This window comes from Chrysochloris asiatica, unplaced genomic scaffold, assembly GCF_000296735.1.
Source record: "Chrysochloris asiatica unplaced genomic scaffold, ChrAsi1.0 scaffold00036, whole genome shotgun sequence".
Taxonomy (NCBI): domain Eukaryota; kingdom Metazoa; phylum Chordata; class Mammalia; order Afrosoricida; family Chrysochloridae; genus Chrysochloris; species Chrysochloris asiatica.
In genome coordinates, this window is record NW_006408554.1 from 594,874 (window position 1) to 612,099 (window position 17,226).

Below are 17,226 nucleotides of genomic sequence, written 5' to 3' on the forward strand. Positions count from 1 at the left end.
TACATGGATGTTATTTATTGGTCCAGTGGTAAGAATTTTTGTTTTCTATACACTGGGGTCCAGCCCATACCAAAGGCTATAGTCTTTTATCTTCATCAGTAAATATTTTAAGTCATTTTCATTTTGCGGGTTCAATGTAGTACCATCTGCATATCACAGGTTGTTGATGAATCTTCCTCCAATCCTGCTGCCGAATTTTTCTTCATATAACCAGCTTCTCAGATTATTTGCTCAGCATACAGAGTGAGTAAATATGGTGAATGAATACAACTCTGGTGCACATCATTCCTAATTTTAAACCATTCAGTGTTCCCTTGTTTTGTTCAAAACAACTGCCTCTTGTTCTATGTACAGGCTCTTCGTGAGCACAATTAAGTGTTCTCCTCAATGCTGTCCATCTCATGTCATGATCTACACAATCAAAAGCCTTTGCATAGTCAATAAAACACATGTAAACATCTTTCTGGTATTCTCTGCTTTCAGCCAAGGTCCATCTGATGTCAGCAGTGATATCCCTCATTCCACATCCTCTTCTGAAGCCAGCTTGAACCTCTGGAAGTTCTCTGTCAATGTATGGTTGCTTCCATTTTTAAATTATCTTTAGCAAAATTTTAATAATTATCCAATTACTTCCATGTTCCGTTGGGTCACTTCTCTTTGGAATTAGCACAAATACGGATCTCTTCCAGTCAGTTGGCCAAATTTCTTGGCAGAGATGAGTGAGAGCATCCAGTTCTGCATCAATTTATTGAAAGGTTTCAGTTTGAATTCTCTCAATTCCCAGAGCCTTGTTCTTTGCCAATGTCTGCAATGCACCTTGGACTTTATTCCTTCAGTATCAGTGGCTCTTGATTATATATGCTACCTCTTCAAATGACTGAGAATCAGCCATCTCTTTTTGGTAGTGACTATGTGTATGTCTTCCATCTTCTTTTGATGCTTTCTAAATCATTAAATATTGAGCTAATCATTCAATAATGGTATTAACAGGTATATGGATATTATCCTATCACAGACAGCATTGTATTTTTTTTATGATGAATTCTATGCCATTAATCCTCAATTTGTCATTTCCCGAATAATAAACCATGTGATTATCAGATTCAAAACAGCCCATGCTAAACTATTTCAGCTCACTAATGCCTAGGACATCAATGTTTATGCATTCCATTTCATTTTTAGTAACTTCTGATCTTCCTAGATTCATAGGTCATACATTTCATGTTCTGATTACTAATGGATGTTTACAGCTGTTTCTCTTCATTTTGAGTTGTGCCTCATCAGCAAATGACAGTTCCAACGGCTTTACTCCATTCACGTTATCATCGTCAACCATACTTTGCGGAGGCAGCTGTTCCCCAGTAGTATTCTGAGTGCCTTCCAACATGAGGGGCTCCTCTTCCATCACTATATCTGACAATATTCTAGTACTCTCCATCATTTTTCAATATTCAATACTCTGGTGCTATCTGACAGTGCTCCACCACTGCTATAGATAAGGTTTTCAGTGACTAAATAGTCAGAAGTAGTCCATCTCTCCTTCTTCCTAGTCTGTCTTTGTCTGGAAACTCAGCTGAAACCTGTCCACCATGGTTGAACCTGCTGGTATTTAAAATACCGGGGCATAGCTACCAACATGCAAGCCACCACAGTTTGACAAACTGATAGATGAATTGTGGTCTCTTTTACATGCAAATACTAACTAATCAGGTTGACTTTGGAGATATCTGCTATTAAACGTGTTATTTATATTAGTAACAATACACCAAGTTAGTTAGAAGACTTACTTTTGTCCATTTATTGTAAAATGATTTCTCTATGAAAATTATCTTCCAAAGGGGAGTGAAAGTAAAACTCTGAAACATGATCAATTTTAATACGTTTATAAGAATAGAAAAGAATAAATTCATCAGACAAAAAAAAATATCAAAAGTAATGTTTTACAGATTTTTCATCTCAAAGCACAACACATTTTTCATAGAAACAAATATATCACCATTATAGGTACCATGATATGGTAACATTAATACAAAAGGCCATTAAGAAAATAAGTGGCAATGGTGATGAAATACATTAGTTTATCTTTTCTAATCTTTCTGCCATTATACTGCCTGGCCTGCAGGAGTATTTGCCAGGATACAATAGAAAATGTGTGACCTCAATTTTAATACATAGAAAGCTCTAGCTGCCCGTGCTTATCCTTGTAATTCCTGCATGAGCATTAGGAATATTGTTAACACCACTGCTCTGACTTGAGTCCATTGACTACTAAGGCCATTTCCAAGGAACCGGGCATTTTAACAAGTTCATCTGAATAGTAATGGATTATTTTATTAAAAAAGAAGTGCAATATCAGGACTGAATATTCTATATGCCTAAACTTAACAAAAGAGAAAGACTGTACAAGAATTAACTTGAAATAAATGAAAATTAGTTAGCAATGCACTGGACTGGAAAATATATTAAAATATGATTTTTTCCATTTTGGGAGTTGATTATTTTTTTAATGTACCAGATGGTATTCTGAGGGCCATTCACATTCAATGTTTAGATTCATTTTATTAGTGGCATATACACAGCACCATATAATATATGAAATGTAGAACAATTATGACTATATATTTAACTGTAAAAATAAGTGCTAAGAAAATATAGCAATATTTAACACAGGATTTCTAAAACCATTACATATTCATTATTTTTTCCAAAACTAGTGTCCCATGTTTTATTTTACAGACAGACAGTCTATCAAAATTTATATGCATTTTGGTACTTTTTTGGGCTGAAATAGTGTTTATCTTCTGTACAGTAATGTTACAGTTTTATACAAACGTCAGATATATGGCATTTGGAATTGTCTTTAGTATCCTCTTCCAAGTATTCCACTTCACACAACAGCAAAAACTCTGAATGCCTTTCCTCCTGGAGGGTTCTGTAAACTGAAAAAAAAACACAAAAGAAAACATAGGAAAGGATATTGATGTCATCCCCACATGCAAAACTTCAAATGAACCATGCTTTCTTATGAAAGTAAAGAAAGCAGCTCTGTGAGTCCAGATGGTCAACTTTCTTAAGGTACTATAATTTATAGTTTGGGAAAAGCTTGAGTGAGGATGACATATTTTTCTAAATCTTGAGTATATGCTATGCAAGTTTACTTAAGAAACTTAACATGCATAATAGCTAAAAGTTGCAGTAACACTCTACACTGAACTTCAGATTCCAGATTATGTTTTTCTACATATTGCCTCCTTTGATCTTAAATAAAACAGAGTCAGGCAGCTGTTATAAGGAAAAATTGAGACAAGTTTACAACTGATATACCTGTTCATTGTTAGCTGTAAATTAAAAAGAAAGTTTTTACTAGACATACTTTAGAGTACTGGACTATTATTATTTCTAATGTCTAACAAAATTCAAATTACACTGGCATCAGACATATTAAAATTTTAGCAATATGGCTTTTAGAGAAATCTTAGTGAGGAAAGTTAATGATCAAATCTGAAAGGTTCTAAGAATTTCTTTGCTAAAATGGAAAAGACACACACATACTACTCACACATGCACACACAGACATACATACTACTCATTTTAATTTTGGATGTATTTTTAAAACAGATGTTAAAAGCAATTAAAAATAATCAATTGTACTCTTTTATTAATAAATTGCTGTATGTCATCAAAGAACACCACTCAAGGTATGCTTTATATATGCCCAAAAGTTAAAAAAAAATTTATAACATTATTTATTATTTATTTTAATCAAATGTAAATTCTGAGGCACTTTACAATTTTGCATATAGTTTCATTTTCTCAGTAGTACAAGATACTTTTAGAGATAAAAAGAGAAAGATTTAAAAAAAAAAAAAAACTAAAAAGGAAAAGAGGGAGCAAAAATGCAATTCCTTTTTAATACTAACTCATACCAGAAAAGAACAGAAAGAATTATAGAGTAAAAAAAGGTAATAAAAGGAACCTTGCTGGTGCAATTGTGAATTCCTTGACTGCTAATTGAAATCTCAGCAATTTGAGGCCACCCTGGAAGGAGCGCTGGTAGCATAGTAGTTAAGAGTCGGGCTGCTAACCTCAAGGTCAGCAGTTTGAAACTACCAGTTGTTCCATGGGAGAAAGATGACGCTCTAGGCTCCCATAAAGATTTACTGCCTCAGAAACCTTATGCAGGGTCGCTGAGTCGGAACTCCATGGCATACCACCTCATCTTTCTCCAGTGAAACTGCTGGTAGTTTCAAACTTCTGACCTTTCAGTTAGCAATCTGACTCGCAACAACTATGCTACCCGAAAGAAACTGATCAAGTGGCCTAGCAAAGGAATGCACCTGGTGTGTTTCTTATTTGTTCAGAGCGATATACTGGAAAAATGCCTATCTCTGATCCTGCAGACCTAGTGCTAAATCTGAGCTCTGATGCTTACAGGTTATATGACCTTGGGGAGCATCACTTAACCCTTGAAACAGTTGACACATCTACAAATTAAAATTTATATTACTGACTTTATAGGACTGTGAATGAAACTGAGATCATATACTTAAAATGACCAGCTACATACATCTGGACCATTCATAGAGCATATCCAAAATTAAAGTTATAATTATTCTCAGTTTTCTTAGAGTGTATCAGCTGTAATCTTAAGAGTTTTAAAGCAAATTTAAGAAATGTGCAAGGCAAATGAAACCACATCTCTTAATTTAGCATATCAAATCTGATTCTATCACTCAATAATTAATTTTACATGTCATAGTTGCTCAAGGATGTCATGAAACAAGTTGTAGAGAAGTCACTCTCTGAACAATAAGCTTCTCATGTATTCTCATCTGAAAACAGATGCCCTTTTCATGAAGACAGAACCTAGAAGGTTATGTAGAAGAAAACTTAGATAACTTGTGTGGCATATGCTCTGGTGGCCTTAGGGAAATTCTTCTATACATGGAATTTTACGCAGAACCCTCCATGGGCAATTCTGAAGATCCCAGTGAATGTCTAGAATTGTGAGATGTTTCAGTATCTATACAAAATACAAGGAATCCTAATAGTGTGGTAGGTTACACTGCTTACTGCGAATTCACCATTTGCTCCTCAGGAGAAAGATGAAGCTTTCTTCAGTTAAGATTTACAGTCTTAGAAACCCTATACAAGGTTGCAATGAGTTGGAACTGACTCAGTGGCACACAGCCATACAAAATACATAGACTTAAGATTACTTCCATAGGAAAAAATTATATGAGAAAACAAAATAGTAGTTTTTTCTCTCACTATGTATTAAACACTTGATAAAGTGAGTCACACGAGCTATGATATGTAGTAATAGTGCACTAAATAGTATAAGAAGACCTGAAAGAATTTGTGCATTTTATATTCGGCATCCAATTTCCAGTTAAAAATAGTTTGTAAGGAAAATCAGACTTATTGCTTCTTGAAAATACTTTTTGTATAGCTGGGTTACAGAAATATTCAGTGGCATGCTCACCTAGAAAGATACAAAATTAATCTAGAAAATCCAAAAGGGGTCACAAAAATTCACTTATTATAAGATAAACCAGTAAAAGAGTGGTTTTGATTTGTAATCTTATTTTCCTGTCGGTGTATACAAGCCTGTGGGAAACAGGCACCTCTGCAGCTCCCCCCAGATTTGACTGTTACACAAGCACACAAAGGAATAATTTGACTTAGCCATTTAACTTCAAATCCATGCTAAAGTGAATCAATTAAAAATAATAAAGCAATCGACATTATATAAAATATATATTTACCTTTCTGAGAAGATTCCATTCTGAAAAGAAGCTACGTAAGTCTTTCTTTTGTCCACAGGCATGATGTCAACATAACCACCATGATTTCGAACCACCCCAGCATGGACTGCGGCTCTGCAGATACTGGAAAGCTGATGAGGAAAGAAAAACCATGATTCGTAATTCCTGCTGACTTTGTCTAGCCCACTTTCTTCCAAATTAAAAGCACTGAAATCTGTCTCTATGTGGAAAGCCAGTGAGCAGCTTCGGGATAATACTTGGTGTGAAAGACAATATTTTAAAAGTCACAAAATCTAAGCAAGTCTAAAGGTAAATTATTGGGGGCTGCCAGATCCCTGCAGCAAGTACTTACGCTGTTCAAGCAGCAGGCTTTTAAAATGTGGAAGTAATAAAAAAAACAAATTAGCTTCTTTTGTCTCTGCAAGGGCCCATTGGGCATCCTTAAATTTCAGGCTTTTTCTTCACACCAGAGTCTCTGGCCAAATATCCACAAGCTGGAACATCTGTACCTCATTTATGTTCAGGTTCGACTTACAAATAACTCAAACTTATCTCTATAAACTTTTTTCCCAAGTGCAAGTATATATTAAATGGGAGCTTCTTCTTTTAAAATATTATAATGCATACAAAAAGTTTTCCTTTAAAGAATTGTTGTTAAGTGCCATCAAATCATTTCTGACTATAGTAACCAAGGAGCTCTGGTAGTGTAGTGCTTACAAATCGGGCTGCCAATCTCAAAGTCAGCAGTTCAAGACTGACCAGTGGTTCCATGGGAGAAAGATGCGGCGTTCTGCTCCCGTAAAGATTTACAGCCTTGGAAACCCTGTACAGGGTCCCTAAGTCGGAACCGATGCCATGGTACTTAACAACAAAAACAACACAGGGCTTCTGTAGAGCGACTAGTGGGTTTGAACTGCTGATCTTGTGGACCTTATGGTTAGCAGTTCAGTGTTTATCCTACATTGCCATACCAGGACTCCTGAAAGAATAACCCCAAGTTTTAACAATAGAAAAGCAATCATAGCTTCAACCTAGATTTTCAGTGTCTGTCACCCTAGTTTGGTCTGAAATGGACTACTAAGGAAGTTATATGATTAGATTGTACCAGTGTGGTGCAATGACTTATTTAATAAGGGTCTTCTAGCCAAATCTTTGTAACTACCACCAAATTACTGGGTGGGACTATGCAAATGAAACTCTAATGATGGGATTAGTTAGTTGTGCCAGTCCACTAGGCTTAAAATGAACCATTCCAAAAGGAAAGAGGGATCTCAACACTACCAAGAAAGAAGAGCCAGGAATAAAACTCATCCTTTGTACTTGGGATCCCTGCACTGACCATTTCGTTGACCTGGGAGGCAGAACTGTAACACCTTACTGAGATGGTGAGAGACAGGAGACAAGGCAAGAAGCAGTGACAGAAAACCAGCCATGGCAGGAAGCTGGCAGGTGATAGTGCTGTGGGCTTCCAGACTTACAGAGAGAAAATGCTGAGTACCTTAGAGAAGGACACTTGTTGATAGAGTGAAGTGGGGTGGGGGTGTGGTGTCAAGGAACTTGGTAGAGCTAGGTTTGCTGACCCATGGAACTAGAGTAGAGCTTCTTCAAATCGAGGTTTAGTTGCATGTTGAGTGCCTCTAAGCACTTAGTGGTGTTGTTGTTAAGTGCTTGTCCAGTCAGTTTTGACTCATAGCAACCTTGTGTAGGGTTTCCAGGGAGCTTAAACCACTGACCTATGATTCCAACTGAATTTGCAGTCCAGCACATTACACACAGTGCCACACCAGGACTCATTAACAGAGGTAAAAGAGCTTTCTAACAGTTAAACATAGCTGGTGTGGCTTTGTAGGATCAGCACTTGACTGCAAGGTCGGTGTTTTAAACTCACCAGCCGCTCCTCAGAAATCCTATACATGGTTGTTACGAGTCAGAATCGACTCTATAACACTTAACAACAACAACAACAAGCATAGCTGAGGCTACAAGGCCATGGGGCAGAGAGACCAAGAGTCAGAGCGATACATGCACTGCTGAAAATAGGCTGTCCTGATCAAAGAACAATATAAAATAATTTCTGGTCCTCAATTTAACTTCCTAATAAACACCAAAATCATGAACATTTTCTGTAGAGTTCTGTGTGGCCACTGTGATGGATTATCAAACCCAACAGGAAAACAGAGAGGGCCGTGGCAGAGCCAACTGATGTCAAATATGATGAAAAGGTTGGAGACCTCATCTCATATGAATCAGCCTTGGACTGTTGGTCTGGATTCTCCTTCCAATACTTGTGAAATTGGAGGAGGTCACATGCCTCTGCCACACCAATCTCTCAACGTGTTACGTAATCTGAAGGAGCCTAGGTGATGTAGCAGTTAAGCACTTGCTTGCTAATGGTAGTTAGGCAGTGTGAACCCATCAGTCACTTCTGGGAAGAAAGATGTGGCAGTCGATGTCCATTAAAGTTACAGCCTTCAAAACCTTCTGGGACAGTTCTAGTCTTTCATATAGGCTCACTATGAATTAGAATTAACTTGATGGCACTGGATGTATAATCTGAATTAAATGGAATTTCTATGGAGAAGAAAATTACTGTTTTAGGTCCAATACTCTCATTTTTTTTACACTTCTAAGTTCTAAAAGACATGTGCTTTATTTTGGCTCATTAGAGTCATCTCTGGAGTCCTGGTGTGGCACTGTGGTTTAATGGACTGCAAAGTCGGTTTTAACCACAGGGCAGTCTTTCAGGCTCACCAGCCGCTCCTCAGAAACCCTATACAGGGTTGTTAATAGGTCAGAACCAACTCGAAGACACTTAACAACAATAATAACAGAGTCATCTCTAGATCTTAACCTTTGCTTTTACCCAAATGTTCTATCAAAACTTGTCGTTATCTGAATATAGCCGGAAGAAATCTTTATAAAATGAAACATTTGAACTTTATAAAATGAAATATTGTTTCAGTATAAAGTCATTCATTCCCTTGTCCCCAACAGTCATTTCTCATTGATCTGGTACATTTTTTTCTCATTTTTGCGCTTTTCAACTTCACATAAGCATGCATCGGATCCTTTTCAATACCTGGCTGAGAAATCAGCATTTCCACCACAGATATGTTGAATCAAAACACATTTTATTTTAACAAGATCCCCACCTCTATACCTAAGAATCATCTGGGAATATTATTAAAATGTAAATTCTACTTCAGTCAGTATATTTGGAGTTGTTGTAAGTTTCATCGATTCAGTTCCTGACCCATAGCAACCCCGTACAAGGTTTCCAAAGAGCACCTGGTGGGTTTGAACAACTGGCCTTGTGGTTAGCAGTCCAGTGCTTATCCTACAACACCACAATGCAAATTGTCAGCAAGGTGTTGAATAGGAATGAACTGATACAAAGCCCTGCTTTCATTCATTTAGCGCTTTTGCTATATTACAAAATGTCTTATGTCTAAAATCCTGCATTTTTACTTCAAGGAGGCATCTTACTCATCATTTAAAGACCTTCATTTAATTAATATTTGTATTCCATATGGTTTATCATTAATGAGATTAAAAAAAATAGTTCTGTACATAATTCAGTATTTTGTCAAGGCAACAAAAGTACTTAACATAGCATTTACTAAATTCAAATAGTTAATGAGTTTGGAAACTATTGTTTTGCCTATAACTATGCAATCAACAGGCATTCCTTTTTTATCTTAAATGTCAGGAGAAATTTTCTTTTCATGTCCTCATTCATAGGAAATAATGTATCATATAAAGAAAGAAGTGAGACAACTTTAATGGATGTAGAAATGAATTCCATCTGTAATAAACCAGAAATAAAAGTTCAAAGCATTTCAAAAGTAATAGAATGTGCAAGCTGTCACCCTATAAATTTTAAGTGAGGAAGGAACTGGTTGTAGCAATGAATGAAATTACTCAGGTTGAGGAAGGAAGGAAAGAAGGGAGGGTCAGAGGGAGAGAAAAAGGAAGAAAGATTGATTGGTTCTTACCTTCATCATGAACCTTAAGAGAGAATAACCTTTGTAGGTGCCATGTTTTGTTATGATGTAGGAAGATTGCAACTAATGGTTGGAACTCTGACTCTTATTTATCATGTGATGGGTAAGTGCCACAGAGTTGGTTTCCAACTCATAGCTCCTCAGAAAACGTATGGTTCTCAGGAGTGGTTGCTGGGTTCCAACTGTCAACCTGTGGTTAGCAGCCCAGTGATTATTCACCAGCACCACACCAGGGTTCCTATCATGTGATATTGTTGTTGTTAAGTGCCGCAGAGTCAGTTCTAACTCTTAGTGGCCTTGTATTATTGGGTTTCTAAGGAGTGACTAATAGTAGTCTTTATATTTCAAACTTACTCTTGGAAGAAACTATAATACTTATAAATATTCCCTACCCATTTCAATAAGGCAGGAAGAGTAAATGATCTCAGGATATAGATCACAACAAAAACTTAATTCTAGCAGGGAAATAGTTTAAAGATGTGTGCGATATTTGTATCATTTCTATCAGACATAACTAAAACGAAAAGTTCTGATGCTTAAAGAGGCAACCTGGTGGGTAGGGAGAACTTCTCTTTGGAAGGTGGCAGATTTGTTCATATATAAACACTTAATATTTTGGCTTTTTATCCATAAAAGATTGATGTGTAAGGTACTTGTTTAATGCTGAATGTCACTGTGTGCCCTAGGCTCTCTTTTAAGGCAGGAAGCAAGCCTGCCTTGTTTGCAGTTTGGCACACATGCCATTGCAGATGAATGAATGATCAATGATTACTCAGCTGCTTCCCTCAAGGAACTATGAAACTATAAAAAAGGTGGAAAAACAATCCGAATACTCAACAGAATCTGCTAATCCCTAAAAGGAAAAAAAAAAAAAAATTATAGAACTTCAAAGAAGGATGATATCATACTTGGACTGAGAGATGCAGGAATATACCTTAAAAAGACAGTGGCAATCACGTAGGATGGGAAAAATGACAGATAAAAATGAAGGGGAAAATTGTTTGCATTTTAAGCAGTTCCTTTATCTCCAATTCTTACCACCTCAAAAACTTAAGAAAACCTACTTGTTATTCCTGCATGAAACCCACTTGCTTTAATCTTCATGTCCCTGTACATGCCATTCATCCTCTCCAGAATGTGTTCCCTAATCCTCTTTACCAAACTACAACTGTAAGCCTAGCTCACAAAGAGATTATCCATACTGAAGTTATCATAGCTAATATTCCCAGTCCAATGCCAATAATTTCATTCAAAATATCAGAGAATCAAAACCAGATAAAACATGGAACCATGTGAGGGGATATTGTAAACATGTCATAAACAGCCCCTTACCTGGTTTTCTTTTGTATATATTTTAACGTTTTATTTATTTGTGGTTTTATGGTATTTTTTAAACACTCCTTAGGCAAGGAGGATACTGTTCATAAGCTTGATGAATTCTTAATTGTTCAGAAATATAAATTTCAAATACTAAAGAACTAAAACAAAGGTTAACATGTGTCTTCCTTCCCAAGAATACCTCCAGCAATTTTATTAAGTGCCTGATATACCAGACATGGGTGGTGGTGGTAGCAGTAGTGGTGGTTATGTGCCGTGGAGTCGGTGCCAACTCATAGGACCCTGTATAGGGTTTCTGAGGCTATAAATCTTTACAGGAGCAGAAAGCCTCATCTTTCTTCCACGGAGCAGCTAGGAGATTTGAACTGCTGACTGTGCAGTTGGCAGCTCAGGTCTTAATCCACTATGCTAACAGACATGGGTAGGATATGAAAATAAAATGAACCTAATTATGTGCTCATATGTGCTATGGATAACCATTCTTTGGAATCCTGATGTGGTGCTGCCAGAGTAAACTGTGGACTGCTAACTGAAAGGTCAACGATTCAAACCCACCATCTGCTCTGGTAAACACTATTGGGGTCACTATGAGTCCAAATTGATTTGAAGGCACTTCAACAACAACATTCATTTTTCAATATTAATGACTAGTGAGACAATGTTTATCAACACAAAATTTTAGTTCCTTGATCTGCATATCAATGCGTATGTATACATTTAAATGAACAAGTATGCACATATATATATATATATATATATATATGAATACAGAGAGTTGTTTGAATTAGGATACTACTTACATCTGAATAAACACGAGTCCCGATTACACGAGCATAATGGGGATTTGACTGCATACAGTTTCGAGGACAGTAAACTCTGAGGAAAAAAATAGATATACATATACATAAAGCAAATTGGTTTCTTTAGCCTTTCATAGTATCAAAACCATAGATATACATATGCAAAAGTAACTCAACATTTCAAATCCTACTGATTTTTTTTTTTTTTTGCTTCCCTAAAATAAGTCAATTATACAAGTCAGGCAGTAGACACAATTGCTTCTGTTTGTTTGATCTACTTTCAGAATTTAATACACATATCATTCTTACTCATGTATTAATTTTAATTTAACCAGGAAACGTTCTAATTTGGGGGCTCAAAAGAAAGAACATGATAAAATAATGAAGTATCTAGATATGTGATCTCTAAAAATCTGCAGACTTTAATAAACATGTTTCTTGAAATATCTGAATTATTGTCTGTTTCACACATCTCATAGTGTCACTTTTCGAAATTCACATTTTTAGTGATCTCACCCAATTTCATGGTTTTAATCAAGTGTCGATTCCCAAATTTACATCTCCAGTTGGGATCTCTTCTTTAATTCCAAACTGTAACTTCACTGATCCTACTGCTTAATCACCATCTCCATGTAAAATGAACAGGCATCTCAAGTTGGTTGTTGTTGTTGTTAAGTGCTGTTGAGTTGGTTCCGACTCAAAGCAATCCTGTATAAAGTTTCCCTGGAGTAACTGGTGGGTTAGAACCACAGTCTTTGTGGATAGTAATCCGGTGCTTATCCTACACCACTACACGAGGACTTCAATATCCCATGTTTAGCATGTATAAAAACAAAGTCCTAATTGAATCCACAACCCCAAAATGTGCTTTGTATTCACACCTCAATAAATGGCAACATCATATTTCCAGGTGCTCTGGTACAAAAATCTTTATTCTATCCTTGATCACTCTTTCTTTACCGCCTATCTTACATTCAATTCATCAGCAACTTCTATTGTCTATAATAAGGTCCCAAGGATTTCCAGCAGCATTGTTGTTGTGAAGTGCCATCGAGTTGGCTCCAAGCGAAAGCAACCCTGTATAGGGTTTCTTAGGTACAGCTGGTAAGCTTGAACTGCCAACCTTACAGTTCAAATGGCTTTGCAGTCTGGTGCATTATCCCACAGAGCCATTAATTACAAACTGGACTTCTAACCATAAGGTAAGCAGTTTGAATTTACCAGTCACTGAAACCCTATACAGAATCACTATGAGTCAGAAGCAACTCGACACACTTATCAAGAACCACTGCAGGAGAAAGATGAGGCTTTCCACTCATGTTAAGATTTACAGCCTCGGAAAACCTATACAGGGTCACTATGAGACCTTGGTGAAATGCAACCACCACCACCACCACAATAAGTTTCCAGAGTGGTTGAAACAGTTTGCAATCAGTAGCTAATCTAAAGGTTGGTTGGTTGAAGCTGCCCAGAGGCTCTGCAGAAGAAAGGCCTGGAAAACTGCATCAATAAAGATTGATGCTGTTGTTAGTTGCTTTAACATAGATTTAGATTCATGACTACCAATGTGTACAGAATAGAACTGTTCAGTAGGATTTTCAAGGCTGTGACCTTTTGGAAGCAGATTGCCAGACCTTACTTCTGATTGCTTCTGAGTGGGTTTGTACCAATAACCTTTCAGTTAGTAGTCAAGTATCTAACCATCTAAACAACCCAGGGCCTCCTCCTGTAAAGATTACAACCAAAAAAAAAAAAAAAAAAACTCTTTAATTTGTATTCATACCTCAAGCCAGTTCTGACTCATAGCAACCCTGTATAGGATTTCCGAGGGGGGCAGACGAGCTTAAACCTCAGACATTTCAGTTCAAACCAATTTTGCAGTCCAGCACATTAACCCTCAGCGCACACCAGAACTCCGAGCTGCAAGGTTTTTGTTGTTGTTAAGTACCATGGAGTCAGTTCCTACTCATAGTGTGACCATGTACAACAGGGTTTCCGAGGCTACAAATCTTTACAGGAGCAGAAAGTTTCATCTTTTTCCTGTGGAAGACCTGGTAGTTTCAAACTGCCAAATTTGGGGTTAGCAGCCTGATTTGTAAGATAGGTTGTTCAAATATACCAGCTGCTCCTTGGTAGCTATGAGTAAAAAATGATTTGATGGCACTTAATAACAACAATAACAACAGCAATCTATTTTCCATACACTTAAATTGCAACATATAAACCCCATCAGGTCATTGTTGTTATTGTTTTGTGCCGTGGAGTCAGTTCCGACTCATAAGGACCCTGCACAGGGTTTCCGAGGCTGTAAATCTTTATGGGAGCAGAAAGCCTTATCTTTCTCCCGTGGAATGGCTGGTAGTTTCAAACTGCTGACCTTGTGGTTGGCAGCCCGATTCGTAACCACTATGCTACCAGATCTCCTTAATCATGTCATTATTCTGCTCCAAATATTCCAGTAACTTTTTATCACATTCTTAACAAATGGCAAAACCTTTACATATTCCATCAGCACATGACCTCTCTGACCTATCCTACTCCTCTTCCACTCTTAGTTGACTCCAATTACATGGACCTAATGGTGTGGCTTGTGTGGCGCTGTGGGTTAATGCGCCAGACTGCAAAGCTGTTTGAAGTATAAGGTTGGCAGTTCAAGCTCACCAGCTGCTCCTTGGAAGCCCTATACAGGGTCGCTATGGGTTGGAATCGACTCGATGGCACTTGACAACAACAATGGTGTGGCTCTGTTGGTTAATGTACCAGACTTCAAAGACGTTTGAACTGCAAGGTTGGCGGTTCAAGCACACCAGCTGCTCCTCAGAAACCCTATATAAATTCACTATGAGTCGGAATCAACTCATTGGCACTTAACAACAAGAACAATGGCTATTTATCAAACATTCCAAACAGGTTCCTACCTCAAGGCATTTGTATTTATCCTTCTCTCAGGATGAAATGCTCTTTCTCCAGATATCTTATTGCTTCAAAGATATCAGATTGGCTTAGCTCATTTAAAAAGCATTTTCAGTCTTTTTTTATTTAAATGTGGTGTCTATCAATCACATGCTATTTTTAAAAAAAAGTCCATAGCCAGAGTTCAAGAAACTTTCAAATGGTACTTTTTTCAAAAACTCTTTTGGATCTTCCTTAGGTTCTTAAGTCTACATTGTGAAAGTCCAAATAAATTTCTTATTTCTAAAATGTGTATAACACTGTACAATCTAAATTGGATACACTACAAATAATAACTAAACCAGAATCATTTAAACATTAGTAAAAAAAAAAAAAAATCTGAGCTTTAGTAACTTTAAATTAGAGGGTTGATTTATATAAAAGATGCTGTCTGGGGTTTCTATAGGAAGAATGGTACCTCCCCTCATTAACTGTAAAATGATCTCATTGTATTTGGGGACGATCGGGTATTCATTGCACACTTTAACCACCTGCTCTACATTCTGGATCAGGCTGTGTGAGCTCTACCTTATCCATATTTATTTAGTTTGCTGAGGGTCAAAGAGCACAGAAACTTCAAGCTTTTTGTCTTTCCTTAGACAACTCAGGGAAAAGAAATACAGATGGAGGGTTTTGCTTATTTGTTTTTCAGTCACTTGTTTTAACATACTACTGAGAATCCTTTATCTACAATTTGCTTAGGAGCTTTGAATAAAAATTTATGACACATTTTAACAACCCCTACTTTTTCATCTTGAATACTTAGTGGACTTTGAAGGCCTAATTGTTTTTGTTGTTGTTGTTATGTGCCGTGGAGTCGGTTCCATCTCATAGTGACCCTGTACAGGGTTTCCAAGGCTGTAAATCTTTACAGGAGCAGAAAGCCTCATCTTTCTCCCACAGAACATCTGGTAGTTTCAAACTGCTGACCTTGAGGTTCACAGCCCAATTCGTAACCACTGCGCTACCAGAGCTCCTTTTAGGTTGATGTAAACAAGTATGAACATTTCAAAATCAAACATACATACTAAAACACACACAAAAGTAATTTCTACAAAATTATGTTATTAAGTAGTAGTTTATTTTGGGTTCTGCCAGAGACAGGGAATCTCTCAAAGAAGCAACTATGTAGGTAATTTCAATAACAGGTAAAAGTCTTTCTATTATTAAATGTAAAATTATAAAAGATATTTCTGAAAGCTTTCAGAAATATTTTTTTTAATTATAATTATTATAAAGTTTTTACTTTAAAAAAAACCTTCATTTGCGCTATTGCTTTAGGCTAAATTACAGGAGAACAAAATCTAGAAGAAGGAGAAGGGAATTACAAAGGATTAAATAAAATTAAACACTGGTAAAGGAGGCACTTAACAACAACAACAAAGGAGGTTTTAAGTTGTGTTGGATGTGTTTCAAAACCCCACTCATTCAGAAGAATATTTTAAATGGAGCAAGATGAAATTGATTCTAACCACACAATATTCTAGGATTGAACAATATTTGTTACTAGAAAGAATATTAAGGCACTTTTCAACTGGTACTTTGTGTCCTGTTCACAAAGAAGAGTTCCACCCATACAAAAGCAGAATTAGTACTCAGTGCAGAAGAGGAGTCTTCCCTTTTGGTCTTAGATTTTTCTAAGAAATCCAAACAATGCCCAGTTTTACAAGATAAAACAATAAAATTAGGATGGCAAGAAAACAAATAGTTAGGTAACTCACAAAAATATGCCATCCCACTTTTACCTAAAATCATGAAATTGCAATTTATGCAGTGAAGAAAAAATTGGTGCTCATGACCAAATTGATAATAATACCTTATTATACCTTAAACAGTGTCACACAATTTTAAAGGCTTCACTACTTACACCAAAACTCAGTAAATCAAATTTTTACAGTCAATGCAATTTTAAAATATAATCAAGCTACCTATGTGAAGTAAATCTTTCAGCAATTAATCATTATAAATAATTACATAACTATAGTCTTACTTGTTCCATACTTAAAACTTCCTTTTGCCTGCTAAAATACACTGGTATACCTTAATAATAGTGTTTTATGACTGCAGTAAAAATGTCTTTTTAATAATATTCTAAAAGTTTTCATCTTCATTTGATCAAAATATTAATATATTTTCCACTATTTTATGGTTTACCCTATTATAATTTTTAAAAGATTGCTTACAATAAAAAAAGAAAGAAGATATGTTTTTGCCTTACCAACTTCAATTAAATTAAACTCATTTTAAAACTAGATAAAAATGTTTAAAAATATGAATTATGTCATTTTCGTTTCTGTGAAAAGAGCTCCTTGCAGTACATGGAAACTCAGAGATTATATGCAGTGCATGTAACTGTTGTTATCA

At 36.3% G+C, this 17,226-nt stretch overlaps 1 protein-coding gene across 2 annotated transcripts in view; it reads right to left on the bottom strand.

Annotated features, from left to right (window-relative positions):
• Nucleotides 1-1,679: 1,679 nt before the first annotated feature.
• Nucleotides 1,680-17,226, bottom strand: part of CRISPLD1 (cysteine-rich secretory protein LCCL domain containing 1) — a 60,963-nt gene continuing 45,416 nt past the window's right edge. The window contains exons 10-12 of one of the 2 annotated variants that reach the window (XM_006860002.1): nucleotides 11,911-11,986; nucleotides 5,769-5,899; nucleotides 1,680-2,939 (exon numbers count right to left, since the gene is read on the bottom strand). In XM_006860002.1, coding sequence (XP_006860064.1) covers nucleotides 2,888-2,939; nucleotides 5,769-5,899; nucleotides 11,911-11,986 — 259 coding nt within the window. In that variant the 3' untranslated portion in view covers nucleotides 1,680-2,887. The remainder of the gene's footprint in view (nucleotides 2,940-5,768; nucleotides 5,900-11,910; nucleotides 11,987-17,226) is intronic. The other variant, XM_006860001.1, reaches the window with a different exon arrangement.